This window comes from Mustela nigripes, chromosome 13, assembly GCF_022355385.1.
Source record: "Mustela nigripes isolate SB6536 chromosome 13, MUSNIG.SB6536, whole genome shotgun sequence".
Lineage (NCBI taxonomy): Eukaryota > Metazoa > Chordata > Mammalia > Carnivora > Mustelidae > Mustela > Mustela nigripes.
Genome location: NC_081569.1, coordinates 72,301,805 through 72,317,982, shown reverse-complemented (window position 1 = coordinate 72,317,982; position 16,178 = coordinate 72,301,805). Strand labels below are relative to the sequence as shown.

Here is a 16,178-nt window from a genome sequence, read left to right as displayed (position 1 = left end):
TAGTGTTCGATGGTCATGGTCATTGTCTGAAGACAAGACCAGCATTTTCATTTTGACTTTTTCAGTCCCTGCCCCAGTCTGCAGAAGGCTGAACCTTTCCCCAAATATCAAGTTCGGCTATTGTTCTTACTTCACCTGAAATAGACACCGATGATTTTTATCTCCCTTTGGCAGTTTGGGGTTCTGTTTTGAAGTTCATTAAGTCTTGGACAAAGAATGTCTGGGGTGCAAAAGGGAGCTGCTATGGCCAAAGACCAAGGTGTTTTTTTCTCTCTTGGGTCAGGCCGGGTGAGAGCTATGAGCCGTTTTGGCTTTGCCCTGGACCAGGCTCAGCTGTGTGACCTTGGGCAAGTTTGCAACCTCTCTGAGTTTCCCTGTCCTCATTTGCAAAATTCAAGAAGTGACTTACGTGGTCTTTAAGGGCTTTCTGAGCGAATGGTTTTTGATTTGAGTCTCTGGATTTATCTAAAAATGCTGTGCAATCCTCCCCCCATTACAAGGGTGTCTAGTCCTCCTCCCCACTTCCTAAACAAAATAAATAAGCAAGGTAAGTATCTACTTATTACATAGAGAAATAGCGTTTTCCAGGCCTCCCATCTACTTTAACATTTAATCTTTTTGGAAGTTTATAGTCAGGAGTTTGGAACTGAATCCTCAGGGGAGAAGTATTCTTTCTTTGGAGCTCCCAGATAATTCAGAAACCAAACCAAATAAACCGACACCTTTGGCGCAAAGCTTGTACTTACTAAGTTTCACTTTCACTGCAGTCCCGGTTCCAAATATAAATTTCCTCTTTCCTTTCTTCCCACAGGAGCTGACGACTTTACATAAACTCCAGGCTCCTGCTTCCCCACAGCAAAGGTGGTTTGATCTTTACAGCCTTTTCCCACAGGATAATGGAATTCATCACCTAGCCAAGAGTTTCAGTTTTCTGGGTACTGAGGGGTTTCGGTGCTAACACTGGGTCTGAAATGGAGGTACTTACTCACACTGACAATGGACTGAACCCCCTTCCCCTTGTGGGGTTTCTTAGCATCCTTACACAGTGCCCAGGCCCTTTACCAAAAGTCCCTCCTTAGTGCTAGGTTGCCACTTCCTATTCTCAGACCTGCCTCTAGTGTAATCAGAGGCACCATATATAATGAGGTCATTTAGGGTTGCCCTGTCCTGCTCATGCAGCCCAGGACGCAGGCTGTGAGGAGAGCAGGACCAAGCCTGTTAGGATGGCCCAAAGCTCTTCTCTGGCTTCACGGGCAGCTGGGATCTCCCTATCCTCAACACCTAGCAGGCTGTTCTTTCTTGCCCACCCCAGAACTGCCTGGTTGTTCACTGATGGTTCTGACCTAGAGCTGGGAAGGAGACCCCCATGGGCATCAAGTATGGGAGGTAGGCCAGGCCCCTTCTTTCATGATCAGAAAGACAGAAAATTAGGGAGCCCAATTTCAGAAATGTACAATTCTTAAAAAACTTTCCTCCCAAAGACTTTATAGATCAGCTCAAGATGGCTTACAACTGGGAAAGTAAGCCTGCCCTAGAAAATAATGAAATACATGCTAAAGCCTATCAGAAAATAACATTTTTGATTACCTCGTGTTTTAGATTTTCCATGCTGTTGTACACATTTTTTAATTTTTTCTTCTGAAGCTCAGCTTCTTACTCAGGTCCACATTCAACCATGCCTGGGTCTCAAAAGTGAATCTGTTGTCACCGGTCATCCAGCCTCTGGCCCATTGATAAAACCCCCTCCTCCCTTAGGGCATTGATCACGTCTTCTCAGAAACGGGCCCAGATGATCCCTGGGAAAAACTCTGGGCACTTAATAAATGTTCGTTAAATTGAATTGTATTAAACATTCATCTTTTGTTCCTAGTCCTCGAGGAACACTTGACTATCTCTCTGACAATTTTCAGATGAAAAAAAATTAATTCTGCCAGATATTACTTGCTGAGTTTCATGATTCTTTTTAGTCTTGGTTCTAAATGTCAGTTTCCTATTAACCCCATTCCCACAGGGGTGAGCACCTTTACAAAAACCAGAAGCATCAGCACGGTTGAAAGGCATGTGGCATCAACTTTGTTCTGTTTCCTCGCTAGACTGAGATGCCTGTCTGTCCCCTGCAGGTGCCCCATCTTCCCTGGGGAAGGTCTGCCCTGCTTCCCTCTTTCAGAGCAGACACAGAAGAGAGCAGAGTAGATTTCAGGGATGAAGATGATAAATAAGATATCAAAATGTTATCACACTATGCAAAGATGCCTCTTTCTTCTTCTTCTTCTTCTTTTTTTTTTTTTTTTTTTTTTTGGCCAAATTGATGTTTCTTCCAAAGGCTGTTTTCAGCACTTTCTGTCTCCCAGATGCAATAATAACCAGATTCCAAGTTGGCATCTGGGCCTGAACCTCCAGGCTCTGATGAATCACACATATTGAATCAAGAAATTGTGTTACTCCCCAGTGAAGAAGCCTGCTTTGCTTTTTCCTCCTCGCTGGGCAATGAGGACCTCAAGCAACATGCATGGGAGGACTATAAACTAGTAACTCTCCTAGGTCAGCTCTGTGGCTTCATATTAGAATCCTAGGGTGTGAGACCTGAAAGGGAGCTTAATGACCTCCTGGGCCAATGCGCTCATTTCAAAGATGGAGAAGCGGAAGTCCTGAGAGATAAATTTGCTCAAGGTCATGTAGGTAGGTCAAGGCAGAGCTAGGGCTAAAACTCAGGACTCCTGAGTCCCAGTGCTGCATCTGCTGCTCCCTTCCTGTGATTCAGGAGCATAAGGATCTCCCCTAGGAATTCTGTGGCCAGCGCAGGTATGGTTATCCCTGTTAAACAGTCGGTAAGCCATACAAACAAGGCAGTTGATTTTGGTGCATAGTTTATAATTTCAAGAAAGAGAGAGAGCATCATAACTCATTAATTTTTTTTTTTTTTTTAATTTCTTAGGCTGCAGGCACCAGCAATTGCTAGTAGGGGAAATGGTCCGTGAGATTCCAGGGAAGCCAAAGGGAAGACAGAGATTTAAAAATTTGTTCTTTACCAAAAGGCTAATCCAACAGAAAGTTGGCTCTGATTATCCTTTCTCTGTGGGACTCATTACAGGAATGACATCTAGAGCAAGGTGGCAAACACGAAACCGTGTGGTGTTGCCTCCTGCTCCTGCTCCCATGACATATCTTGCTAATAGACACATCACTCTTTATCTCTGAATCTGTATGTGGCCTCACAGTCCTTCTGAACAGTGTTCCAGAAAGCCACTATTGTGACCAGTCACATAGAACCTGTTCAGCCTCCTCGCCCTGGGGAGTGATTGCTGAAAAGACCCTATAGAAGTCTTGTGAAACCTGGCTGACAAGAGTCAGGTCCCACACCGCCCCATCCCAAAAGGGGTCACTGACCTAGTTGGACCAAGACCGTTCTTCTCACAGGAGGCTCCAGACATGGCAACAGCAGCGCCACAGAAGTTTCGCTTCTTCCTCGCAGCTCTCCTTCAAACGCTGGCTTTGGGGCTCTTCACACCAGTTCTTGCCCAAAGGGCCTTCAGCAAGATCCTTCCCAAAACAGAGGTCCTGGGAGGTCCCCCTGCCTAGGGGTGAACGGCATCTGTGGGACCTCATTCCCTGTCTGACATACTTCCCGTTTTCCATCAGCCCAGGTCTGTCCTGGGGGGGCTTGGAATAGAATGTGGTACAGAGAAAAAGTGATGGAAAAACCCTTTTTCTCTAGACCATTCAGCTCCCATCACCACACATTCAGATGTCTCTAAGCGTTTCCTTTTGATCACGTTTCTATTCTTTCATAAAAAGAGATACATTTGTCCATATCCACCCAAGAACATTTCCCCATGGCCTCTACTGCAGCATTACACTTTTTGTTGACAAGAAAATGCCCATGTACCCTCTTAGGGTACCGTCTTATATCCTTATAGAGGTCCTCTTTGAGTGACTGGGGAGGATAGGCCACCAGAGAAACAGCTGCAGCTCGGGGGGTTGAAGGCGAAACGGGAACAGAAGCAGCAGCTTTGACTTAAGTTGTGAACAAAGAATATTTTCCTCCCCTGACCTGTTTTCCGTCACCATCCCCAATGACCTATTTATGGAGATGGGCTAATTAGAGCAGCAGAGGGCGCTGCAAGGTCAAAAACAGAGCCGCCCACCTAGGCAGAAGCGGGGAGAAAAGTCTTTTTTTGAAGGACTGCAGTGACCAAGAGCCAAGCTGTGGGACAAGAATGGCCTTGTCTACCAAATCCCGCCAGGGACCTCGCCAAGTCCAAGGGCTGCTCTGGAGGTGTGGTTTCAGGCTAATGAAAGGCAGTCTGGGGCACTCATGAGGCCTTGGGGAGCTGCTCAGGCTGCAGGCATCATAGGTTTAAAGGGGCTGCGATAGAGAAATTCAAGGGTGAGAAGTCTGGAATAGGTCATTACATTCTGAGAGTCTCTCTTCTCCTGAAACGTTGGGGGTCACTTGACTGTACTCAGTTGCGCATTGTGGTCTCTCATGAAGAAGCCTGTTGCAAAATTTAGAAAACATACAAGCAGGCTTGGAAGGTTCATTTCTCAGGCTCCCACTGATCTTAAGGATTTGGGAAGAGCCCCGTGGTCTCAGGGCTCAGGAGGGCACGGAGCTCTATGACATGCTTGCAAAATGGGCAAAAAATTAAAGATATGGGTCACTTTTTTTTTTTTTGACCATTAATTGGTACAATGTGACTTTCACCAGATTTCACAACTTTTTTTTTAGATTTATTCAGCATCTTTTCTCTAAATATTTTTGAGATGAATAAATCTCTCAGGAGTTATATTTATCAGTCCATTTAGCAAACATTGCAAGAGCGACAACAAAGCTAATCCCAGATCATTTACCGGCGTCTTGCATACATTATTTCATTTAATATTCCAGCAGTCCTGTGAAAAAGCTAGTACTGTCACCTCCATTTTACAGAGGGAGAAATTGAGGCTTGGAAGGGTTAGGTCACACTTAAGGTCATGGAACAAAGAAATGCTGGAGCTGAGTGAACCCAGGCACCTGCCTCCAGAACCCCACTTCTCTCTTGTTTTTTTCATTAAAAATGAAAAAAAAATTCTCTTACAGCTTTGTTGAGAAATAATGGATATAGCACTGTGTACATTTAAGGTGTACAGCCTTCGATTTGATGTCTTCACATGTTGCAAGATGGTCACCAACACAGTGTGAGCTTGTACCTCTAGCACGTGACATAATCACCATGACTTTTTTTGTGGTGGGAACATTTATGATCTTTTTAAAAATTTTTAAGATTTTATTTGTTTATTTGAGTGGGAGAGAGAGAGCAAGAGCAAGGGGGGAGGGATGGGGGAGAGAGAAAATCTTCAGCAGACTCCATGTTGAGTGAGGAGCCCGATGAGGGGCTCGATCCTGGGACCTGAGATCATGACCAGAGCCGAAATCAAGAGTAGGATGCTTAACCAACTGCACCACGCTGGTGCCCTGAGAGAACACTGAAGGTCTATTTCCTTAGCAACTTTCAAGTATATAATACAATGGTATCAACTATAATCACCAGGCTTTACATGAGATTCCCAGAACTTGTTCATCTTCTAACTGGCAATTTGTACCCGGGGGCCAGCATCTTGCCCTGTCTCCTGCCCCGACCCCAGGTGACAACCACTCTACTTTGTTTCTGTGACAGAAGCTCATTCTTCATCATGACACTGCACTGCTCTTCCAAGAAGTGCCCTTCCTGGAGGGAGGCCTTCAAAGACTGTTGGGAGGACAGCCTGGTGGGGAGAGTCATGACTACACCACCCCAAGGAGGTCTCAGAGTCTGAATGTTCTGGGAGAAGCATTAGGGCATGGGGCGTCCCTCTGTGAGAGGGTGTCTGAAACCGTCTTCTCTGTTGTTGGCTGTGGTCAGGGGGAATAGACCTTGGGCAGCCGGAAGACAAGGAGCAGCTAAATTTGAAAATTGCTACTGTCTAAATTAGGAAGGGAACACTCAGCTCTCTTTTAAATATCAAGGCTGCTGACACCTTTAGGGCAGAGACAGACCCCAGAATCTGGGTGGGGCCTGGCAGAGCTCATGGACCTGGGAGACTTGGAGGCTCTGAGGTAGTCCTCTGCCAGCAGAGGGCTGGGTTCCTGTGGAGGGGACCCCAGCCAGCAGGGGGCAGTGCTGGCCAGGGCAGCGTGGTCACTGAACCATCCTCATACCCCTTCCTGGGGTGTGGGGGGGGGCGGACTGGGGATGCTCATGGTGGGGGACTTGGGGCTGCCCAGTGTTTGCTTTCTTCAGGCCTGGGGTTGCCAGATCGAATACAGGGTGCCCAGTGATCAAGCCCTGCATTGGGCTCCTCACTCCTCACTTATCTGAAATTTACAACAATTTTTTTTTTTTTTTGGTATAAATGCATCCCCAATATCACTAAAAGTTCTTTTGAAACCGAACTTAATTGGGTGTCCTGCAAACTGATCCACGTCAATGGTGAGTTTTTAAGTGAAGAATACTGCATTCCTTTATCCCACAAATGTTTACTGATCGATTATTATCCTAGGCGCTGAGGGTATATCAGTGACCAACTGGGAAGGTCTTTGCCCTCATGGAACTGGCATTATGGGGTGTGTGTGTGTGCGTGTGTATGAGGGACGTGAGGTTGGACAGGAGGCAGCAGGAGGACCATTTGAAGGGTGTTACAGGCCCAGGAAAGGGGTCCAGCTGCCACCATCTGATTTATACCCTCGCAAACCCTCCCACAAACACTCCTGAGTTTGGGGCAGTGAGGGAGTCAGTCTTCTCTTTCTCAGGGCAGTGCTTTCCCGCCACTGTTATGTCCTAGCCTATAGAGAACAAGCCATTTGTCTGGCGTGTGGCTGGAAGGGCCGGTTCCAGGGGCTCCCAACCGGCACTGGCCCAGTAAGCTTGGAACCCAGTCACAGCAGCTCCGCCTGTGGAAAGTTCTGCTTTGGGGGAACATCTGCCAGCTGGAGCCCTGTGTGGGCTGCAAGGGGCCTCCTGAAAGATGGAAAGTCACACTGTGTGACATGCAGGAAGCACTCTGGGGCAGGGGGTGTGGGGGGAAGGCAGGGTGTGCATCCAGGCATCAGAGATAGATTTCTAGAATTCAGGGCTGGGAGAGATTTTAGAATCGATCTTATTCAATCCTCTTCCCTCCCTCCTTCCATGGAGGACTAAGAGATAAGACGAACAGCATTTCTTGGGCACAAGTGTGGCTCTGCCAGGTGCTGGGGGACCTGCGCCTGGTCCCCAGTCTGGGCCCGAGTATACAGGCAGGGCGGAAAGCCTCTCATATAGCAGTTGGATGTCTAAGCATGTGATCCTTGGGCTTGCAGGTTCTAGTTCTCTGTGTATGTGTTTAATTAATTCATCTTCTTTGTGTTTTACAGGAGGATTCCTTCAAGATGGATGGAGGACCAAAAGAACAATAACAACAGTTTCTTGGGCGAAGCAGTTGCTGGCAGAGCTAGAGCTCATTCAGTCACATGACCCTCCCGGTGCCTGCCTGCTCGCATTCCCTCCCACCTTCTTCCTCAGAAGCCCTAAGATGGTCTCAGAGACCTCAGGGGCCCCAGTTTATTCTCCAGCCTCGGCCCTGATAGGAGGCGAAGATGATTTTTATTGTGGGCTTTAGCTTTTTGCTTTCCTGTGAGTACACTCACTTGTGTACCTTCCTCATAGCCTACCACCCTGTTTCCCTTTCTCTCACTTTCAGCGCCTGTCCTGTTTCTCTGTATACTTGGTTTTCTAGTTATTCTCCTCCTCTTGCCTCTGCCCACGGAGTTCCCTCCGGATGGGCCCATGTGGGACCCAGTGCCTGTGGAGTGCGGGATCTCACTATATCCTCTTTCTTCTCTTCACAGACAAGAGCGTGCTGTGTGACCAAGTGACCCAGAGCCCCCCAGACCAGATAGTGGCCAGTGGCAGTAGCGTGAAGCTGTTCTGTACCTATTACACTTCAGAATCAAACCCTGATTTGTACTGGTACCGGATATGGCCAGATCACTCCTTTCAGTTTATCCTTTACCGGGATAAAACTCTATCCCACAATGCAGATTTTACTGGGGGTCGGTTTTCTGTGCTGCACAATCCGTCCCAGAGAACCTTCCACTTGGTGATCTTCCTGGTGGAGCCTGAAGACAGCGCCACTTACTTCTGTGCCTTGAACCCCCCACAGTGACTCAGGTGCCCAGGAAGTCTGAACATAAACCCCGGGCACAGCCCCCTCTAGATACCTCTCTGGGCAGCTCACGTCCCCAGATATGCGATCCTTCTTCCCAGTTATTTTGTGCTCTGGCCTGGCCTTCAGAGGTGCCCCAGGGGGTCTGCTGAATAATAAAAAGCCAGCTTCCCCCGGCTTCAGATGGAGCAGAGCACCTCCCCCCTTCTGACTCAGTGGGCCCTGGTGGTGGCAGAGGGGGAGAGAGATGTCTGAAGAATTCTCATCTTTGCGTCCCCAGTGCCCAGCTCTCTCATGCCTCACAGAGCAGGGCTGACAAGTACGTGCTGTGAGTCCTGTGAAGATACTAGAATGGGGCATGTGAAAGGCCAGGCTAGGGAGAGCTCATCAGGAGGGTCTTTATTTTAGTCTCCATCATTTATTCCTTATTGTGATTCATTCTGTTTTCTTTTGAAGACTCAAAATTAGACACAAAGTTACTTAAAAAATTTCCCAATTCACCTTTTTTTCCTGTGCCTTCTTATATAGTTACCTTATTTTTCTCGAATGCTCTTTGACACCACCATTTTATTTACTTTATCTGGAGAACATTTTTCTTTCACTGGAGAGCCTTGAGATACTCCCAGCAGGTTGTCTGTGATTCCCAGAACACCAGCTTCAAAGCCCCTGAGTCTGGAGCTCAGGAGTGTCTCCAAGGAAGACCATCATCTTCAGGGAAAGCCAAGTACGTGATGTCAAAATAGAAAAGCCCTAAGCCCCGGGAGCGGGTCCCTCTTTCCTTCATTTCTGTTGAATTCTCTGCCTTAAAACAATGAGTAGAGTTGGGAGACATAACCTAGGAGAGGGTAGAAGCCTTAGCTATTGCAGCACTGGAGCCCAGAGACATGAGGGACATTCATTCCCAAGGTCAGAGAGAGCTGGTTAATGACAGAGCCAAGGGCAGGTGCCACATTTTAGGGCTCTCCCTCTCAGGGGTGCCCCAGCAGGCTTTACTTCAGCTGTTTACTTCAAAACAGGTGGGTGAAAGACAGTCACTAGAGAGAAGAACATAGAGAGCATGGGTGAGGGAGCCAAAGGCAGTGGGCAGCTGACTCAGCCTTCGGGGTCTCTGTTCTGCCCATGACTGAGTGTGTGCAGCCGTCTTCTGGAGGACTCCCTCAGGGTTGCTGTGGGCTTAAATGAGGTGCTGTATGTGGAAGCTCTAGGAAACTAGAATCTGCAGGATGATGCTCCCCAGACCTGAAGACAGCCAAGATCCCATGCCCGGCTCCTGCCAATTATCTTTTCTGGAGGCTCCTTTTGGTGGAGGAAATTTGAGATCCTGTGATAAACTAGGATTTTTTTTTTTTTCTTCACCAAAGTGGATCAGAGGGTGGCTCATTTGTATGCTAAACAGAGGACAACCCTGAAGTCCAGTCCGGCTGAAATCAAATCAACACCTTGTCCTTGCCTTGGGGGTGCTCTCCCTGGTGGAGCCTGAAGACAGCGCCATTCTACTCCAGTAGAATGAACTTCGGGCTGGTGCTCTTGATAATGTGGTTCAGCCCACAGCCCCGTCCTTGCCTCAGTGCATGACTTCAGACAAGGTATGTTACCTTTTCCGGAGGGCATATTTTTTCCATCTAAAAAATGAGGGTGTGATCTTTTTGTTCTTGGCCACTCACAGAAACATGCTGTCCCAGGTAACAGATGGGAATGTTTTGGAAGGAGGTGTTCTTTCCACAGACTAGGGGATGTTGTGTGGAGCCTTTTTAATGGTTTTCCCTGCATGCACCTGCTTCTCCACCTAGACGGTCCCACACCCACTGAATCAGAGTGCTACTGCGTCTTTCTTCACTCTGGGCCATGAAAACATAACCTGGCAGTCTGCAGACGGCGATGGCAGGGGGAATTAGTGAGGGTGGCTTTTTCATTTGTGACCTCACAAACCCCCAGTTGGTACCCTACATAGTGTCCTTGGTGCTGAGGAAACCACAGTACTGGGGAGCAGGGGCTCTGCTGCCTGGGCGGGTGCACTTGGAAGAAGCTGTAGCTTTGTTGAGGTGGGAGTGGTGCAGCTTATAGGCCACAGAAAGGTCATTGCTGTGAAAAGCAGCGACAGCTGGAAACCCAGGTTAGGGTCCCCAAGGCGGGAGCCTTGTTGTCTCTGAAGAAAACCTGGTTTGGTAGCAGCCATTTATACAAGGCTGCAGGAGGTCGACTTGAATCACCAAGAAGTCAGCAGGTCTGGGGCTCAGGAAGCCACAGCATGACCTATAAGCTCAGTTTGGCTTCTTTTTGCCTAACAGAGAGTTCGCAGCACCCCCCTTACCCCCTGCGGTGGTGTGTTATGAGTAAAGCTAGAGGCAAGGCACACTCAATGCACTTTAATAAATGCAACAGAGAACAACACCGAATGGCAGAAAACCATCAACAACACGGGGCAGGCAAGAATCATCGTCCCCTGACCTCACATTCCCTGTGCACAGACTGGCAGGCAAACCCCTCGAAAGATAATCTTTTTACAGCCGAAACTGAGGGGTCTCATTCCTCTTCCCTCCCTCCAGAAACACTTGCACAATTCGCTGCTTGAAAGCAGGCCCACATCTTACTTATCTTTGTACCCTCGGCACAGTGCCCGGAAAATAGAGAGAGTTAATTCACGTTTGTTAAATCAGTTAATAGAAATAAGTGCATTTTCTCTGTATTTTACTCTGATCTTTGCTAATAGCTCAGAGAGCATTTGGATGAGGTTTTAGAAACCCCACCAGCTGCATGGGAATTCAAATGTGATTTTGTTTGTAAAGTACTGGGAAAAGCAGAAAAGGCTTTTGTGGCTGGAAATGCCAGCTTTGGGCAAATCTAGTGCTGGGCTGGGCAGAGCCATCTGCTCTCCGACCCCCAAGGTCTATTTTCCTCAGAGACCATGGAGCTGGGAAGCCTTGGCTCCCACTCTCTACTTCCTAAGGCAAAGAAAGTCAAAGGAACAAAACACCTTTCCCCAAGCATATTAGTTGTAGAAAAGAAAAAAGAAAATGAGTCCTATATCTCTTTAGAAAGCAGCATATAGAGCTGTTAGGAGAATAATAACCTCCCTAACTCCCCAGGACTTTTGTCTTTCCACTCAGCTGGGAAATGAGCTGGGTTTGTGTCTCTGAAGGAAACCTGGTTTGGTAGCAGCCATTTATACAAGGCTGCAGGAGGTCGACTTGAATCACCAAGAAGTCAGAAGCTTAGGAGACAGCAACCCTGTAGGCTTTTATGAAGACGTAACGTGAGAGTCTCATAATGGAGTCTTCTCATGCCGGTCAGCCTGCAAGTGAAGGACAGTTGTCAGAGTGTCATAGATCATAGACCACCAGGGCTGAGAGGAATCATGGTCCTCGTGTCATCTGGGGCTGGCCAGCACTTTCCAAGGTTATATCCTTGCAGGTGTCACTAATCTCTTGTAGCCTGGTTCCCTTCTGCACATGGCCATAATGCAGTCAGTCAGTATTAACTCATCAATGTTGGCATAAGCCATGGAACCCATTTGCTCTCCTCAGTCATAGCTCCTTTGTTTTATGGACACAAATACTCAGGCCCAAAGAGGTGGAGCCAACAGGCTAGGGTAGCAGAGTGTTAGGGACAAGGTCAGGGTGAAAACCCACATCTTTTTTGATTCCTAGTGTCGGGTTCTTTCTAGATAGTCACACCGCCTAGAACCAGTCACCTATTTGGAAGTGACTGGACATTGTTTTCAGGTTGGGTTGGATCAGTCTGACATTCAAAATCCACAGTTGTCCTTAGATCAGGAGTTGGGACTGAGGAGTGTTTTGGGGAGCTGGGAAGGGGCTTTGTAGGCAAACCTAGGCCCCAGTTTGAACTTCGTGTCTGAGATTACCTGAAGAAGGAATATAAGTAGCAGGCAAATAATGTCTCAGCTGTGACTCCATATGCAGCGTGAGTAGCTAGCACTGGGATGGTCACTACTAATAGGGGTGGAGGTTCATCCCAAAGATGGGCTGGTCTACACATTGGAGTCCTGTGATAAAGGAATGGGAGCTGGCATCCCTTTTGTCTAGGCAAAGGCAGGTTCTGGGAATTCTTTGGGCAAAGCTTTACTGACAGCCTTGCCAATAACCCTTGGCCCCTTGGCCAGATAAACAAAATAGTAAATAAAGAAAACTATTTCTCCTTATTTAGCTCCGTAATTTTTTTTAGCTTCTGGGATGGAGGTGGGGATTATTGGCTGGTATCACATTATACTACATAATGCATTTGAGTCTGGCTCTGAAACAAGAGTCAAGCCTCTGAAACAAGAGGATAACAGGAGACGGGGCGTTATGATGAGTATCTGAGGAGGCCCACCTTATTAAATCATAATATGTCCCTATGTGGTTTTCTCTTCCCAAGGCTTCTTGGCCCATTACATTCCTAAACTCCTTTTCTCCCTGTGTAGCATAGTTCATGTAGGGGTAGGAATAAGAAATAGCCAATTCTTCTTACCTTAAAAGAAAAATAACTTGGCAGTCAAGAGAAAATTGATGGCAAGACTCTTGGCAAACACCATTCGGAGCCCCAGCACTGTGAGGGACAGCATGTTCACCTTCCCGGCTGTGAACTGTGAGCTCCGGTGAACTGTGGTTGAACAAGAGTAAAGACGGTGGCTTTAGCAAGAGATTAAGTTCCCTTCCAGAGACTGAGCCCACAACACTGCCAAGCAGCCCGCCCCCATCACCAGCATTCTGCCTGGTCTACAAGTCCAGCTCGCTGCCCTCTGGGACCCCCTGCTGCTGCTCACTCCCAGCCAGGCAAGCTCTGCTGAGAGACTCATAGGGAACCTACTGGGCTTGGGTGTGGTTTTTGTTTTCTTTTGAAAGATGGTGACTTTTGGCCCCATCTGACAATGACAGAATTTGCTTTAACCCTCAGTTCTGAAGTTAGCCCTTGGTTACAACTAACCTTCGCGCCCATAGAGGTTCTCTGAAGTTTGCTCCATGCTTCCAGGTTCTGTTGGTTTTACGTTATCTAGAACAAACAGCAGTGGTCAGGGATTTACCGGTAACCGAGAGGTTCAAAGGATTTCAGGTTTTAAAAGTGGAGGAGACTCTAAGTAAGCAAACTGAGGACCGGGGGTATGACTTGGTTAAGTTCAGACAGCTGTTCACATAGCCAGCATTCTTCCCATTCTGGATTTTGTTTTGTTTTGTTACACTGTGAGTGCCACAATCAGGTATGCCTCTAATCTGTAGGAAGAACTAGGATTTTCAATCCCATGATAGGCCAGCCTGCCCCCTTGTTTTGGTATTCACACTGGATTAGACTGTACATAAATTTTTAACCCAGGGTCTAGTAGGAGGACAGTCATCAGTACAAAGTAGACAGTGGTTGATGAAGAAGAAGTGGGGGTGGGGGTGAAATAAGCTGGGCTTTATCTCAGGTTCCAGCTTGGATGGATGCAGAGTTCAAATCCAAGTCAATGATGGGCCTAGTTGGGCCTCAGCCTTGTTTCCTGCGTGATGCCATATTGACAGTGATCGGTCAAGAGTTTAAATCTCCAGCTTCCCTTTCCCTTAACGCTTCATCCCTACAATTCCAACCCCTTGAAGCTAGATATGACTTACCTGAAGGACTTTTCTTTGGTTCAAAGTCAGTGGAGCGCACGGTTTCATTGTTGTGTTCAACCGAACAGGTCACTGAATTGGAATCCTCATACCGACCCAGCTTGACAGCGCTGTACTTCCCACTGGGAGAGACGACGATAGCAGGGTCAAATTCTACTATAGTCTTGGGTGCTTCAAGCTTTATGTCTATTTCCTTAGGGTAGAAATCTTTCACCAGACAAGCAACAGTGGAGCCATTTTTCATGGTGAAAACGAATGGTTTGGCAGGAGGCTGGCTTCCTGTAAATATAATCAATTTATTTTGGAAGATGGTTATCCACAAGTGTGGGAGTTAAACAATGGTGTTTACTTCAATTCCGTTGGGGACAAACATTATAATCTAGACAATCGTGCATCCTGTGAGTGACCTGGGGTTCTTAGTGCTCCCATCAAAGTGTGGCCAAGGGAAGTGGAAATGAAAGGCAGTCAGTTTGACTTCTAGGTAGGAGTTGCTAAGTGACACAGCTGAAGCTGAGATGGAAAAGAACAACTACAAAGAAGTTTCTAGATCGTCTGAGTTTCAGTTATCTATATTTTATTCATCAATCCTCTGGACAATCACAGTCAGGCTGAGTAGCTGTCTGCATCGTTGGTTTACTTTAAATGTGTCAGCCCTTGGAGTGAGAGCAGGCTGGGTGCTTGTTCTTGGCATTGTGTCAATCAAAAACACAAGTCTGAGAAGGACTAGCTGACTGGTTCAAATACTCTGAGGATGGTAGTGATGGGATCACTTCAGGGTCTCATCTCCATTTTACAGATCAGAAAGGATAACCGCTGAAGTTAAGGAGTACATCTCTGTGCCTTTAGGTGGATACTTATTCTTTTGTAAGGGACTATCCTGCAGTTTGTTTTGAGTCTTTAATCAGAAATGACAACTGTCATTCCCAGGAAGTCCTTATAGACATAAAACCAGTTTGAACCCCGTTCTTGTTTTATTCTAAGTGAAGCTGTGGAATGTTGGTCTCCATTATTTTATGTGCCCCTGGTCTCCTCTTACATTCACGCCTCACCCTGAGCTCTATGATCTACTTGCCATTCTGTACCTGCATCATTTTCTTTCCTTGAAACTGAAAGTTTTAAAGCTTTGAGGGGGGGGGGGGGGAGTAATGATTCTTTCCCATCATGACTTACTGAAGTTTCTGAATTATGATAAATTTTGGCCATGGAAACATGGATTCTTAGGCTATCTTTGATAACTGTTTTTGTTTGTTTAAAGATTTTAATTTTTTGAGAGAGAAACCACAGAGAGAGTGAGAGGGTGCATGGTGGGGGGGGGGGCAGAAGGAGAAGGAGACTCTCTGCTGAGCAGGGATCCTGACATGAGGCTTGATTCCAGGACCCAGGCACTTAACTGACTGAGCCACCCAGGTGCCCTGATCTTCAAATAACTGTTAAAAAAGAAGTGGCAGGGAGGCAACTGAAAATGCCTGAAATCAGGAGAGACAACCAGTCTCTGAATGATGATCTAGATATATTTCCAACTACAAGTTTAACTGCTAATTTTCAATATTAATTGCTGTGTGACTACAGCTCTTATATCAAAAACTTAGGTGATTTTTGGGACACCTGAGTGGCTTAGTCCTTTAAGTGTCTGACTCTTCATTTCTGCTCAGGTCATGATCTTATGGTGGTGAGATGGAGCCCTGCCTGGGGCTCTGCACTCAGTACAGAGTCTGCTTAAAGTTCTTTCCTTCTCCCTCTTGTTCCCCTTTCCCTCCACTGCTCACACTCTCTTTCTCTCAAAAACAGAACAGAACAAAACAAAGCAAACCTTAGGTGAGTTTTTAAAACCTGTGATATCAAATTAAGAATGTTGAATTCCAGTGTGCTTTTATTTACTATGATCTACAATCAAGACACAAGGTAGTGCTAAATGAGAAGTCTTTGTAATGAGGGAGTAAATGCAATGATTTTTCTAATGTTCAGTCCTGAATTTGGATTCGGGCTTTAGCTGTAAAGCTCACGGTAATAGAGCTATAACCAAATTAATTGGTTGTATCTGGTTGGGATGGAGTGTTTGCTAGTCTGGAAGCTCCTGCTGGTCACCATTTTGTAAATGGACCATGGCCAGTCACAGCTTCCCTAGGGAATCAGCTGTTCAGAGAAACACCCCCATCACTAGCATCAAGATTCTCTACTTTATTCTCTGCCTGGAGTTCAGCTGAAAAACTGGATTCTGTTTCAGGCACTCAGGGCAGGAAACTCATTCCTAAGAATCTGGTTCCTTACACTTTTGGCTTTAGGTCTAGACAAGAGAGGGGCTGGGGATTTTTTTCAAGGGGCTCTTCTGGAACCTGATTTCAACCTATGTGAGAAAACTTTCTTTGTTTTGCTTTCCAGCATCAGGGAAGCCACTGATAACAGACGCTGATAACTCTGGCAGTAACGGCTTGA

At 46.7% G+C, this 16,178-nt stretch overlaps 3 gene segments (V, D, J or C); 1 reads left to right on the top strand and 2 right to left on the bottom strand.

Moving 5' to 3' along the window:
- Positions 1-16,178, bottom strand: part of LOC131999778 (T-cell receptor alpha chain constant-like) — a 380,650-nt gene that overhangs the window by 72,753 nt on the left and 291,719 nt on the right.
- Positions 7,564-8,327, top strand: LOC131999784 (T cell receptor delta variable 3-like). The segment is given in 2 exon segments: positions 7,564-7,628; positions 7,844-8,327. Coding segments are annotated over 2 exon segments (354 nt in total).
- Positions 10,512-16,178, bottom strand: part of LOC131999786 (T cell receptor delta constant-like) — a 67,910-nt gene continuing 62,243 nt past the window's right edge. Inside the window, 4 exon segments of the C gene segment in view lie at positions 10,512-11,452; positions 12,628-12,759; positions 13,084-13,149; positions 13,746-14,024. Of these exon segments, the coding sequence occupies positions 12,629-12,759; positions 13,084-13,149; positions 13,746-14,024 (476 nt within the window).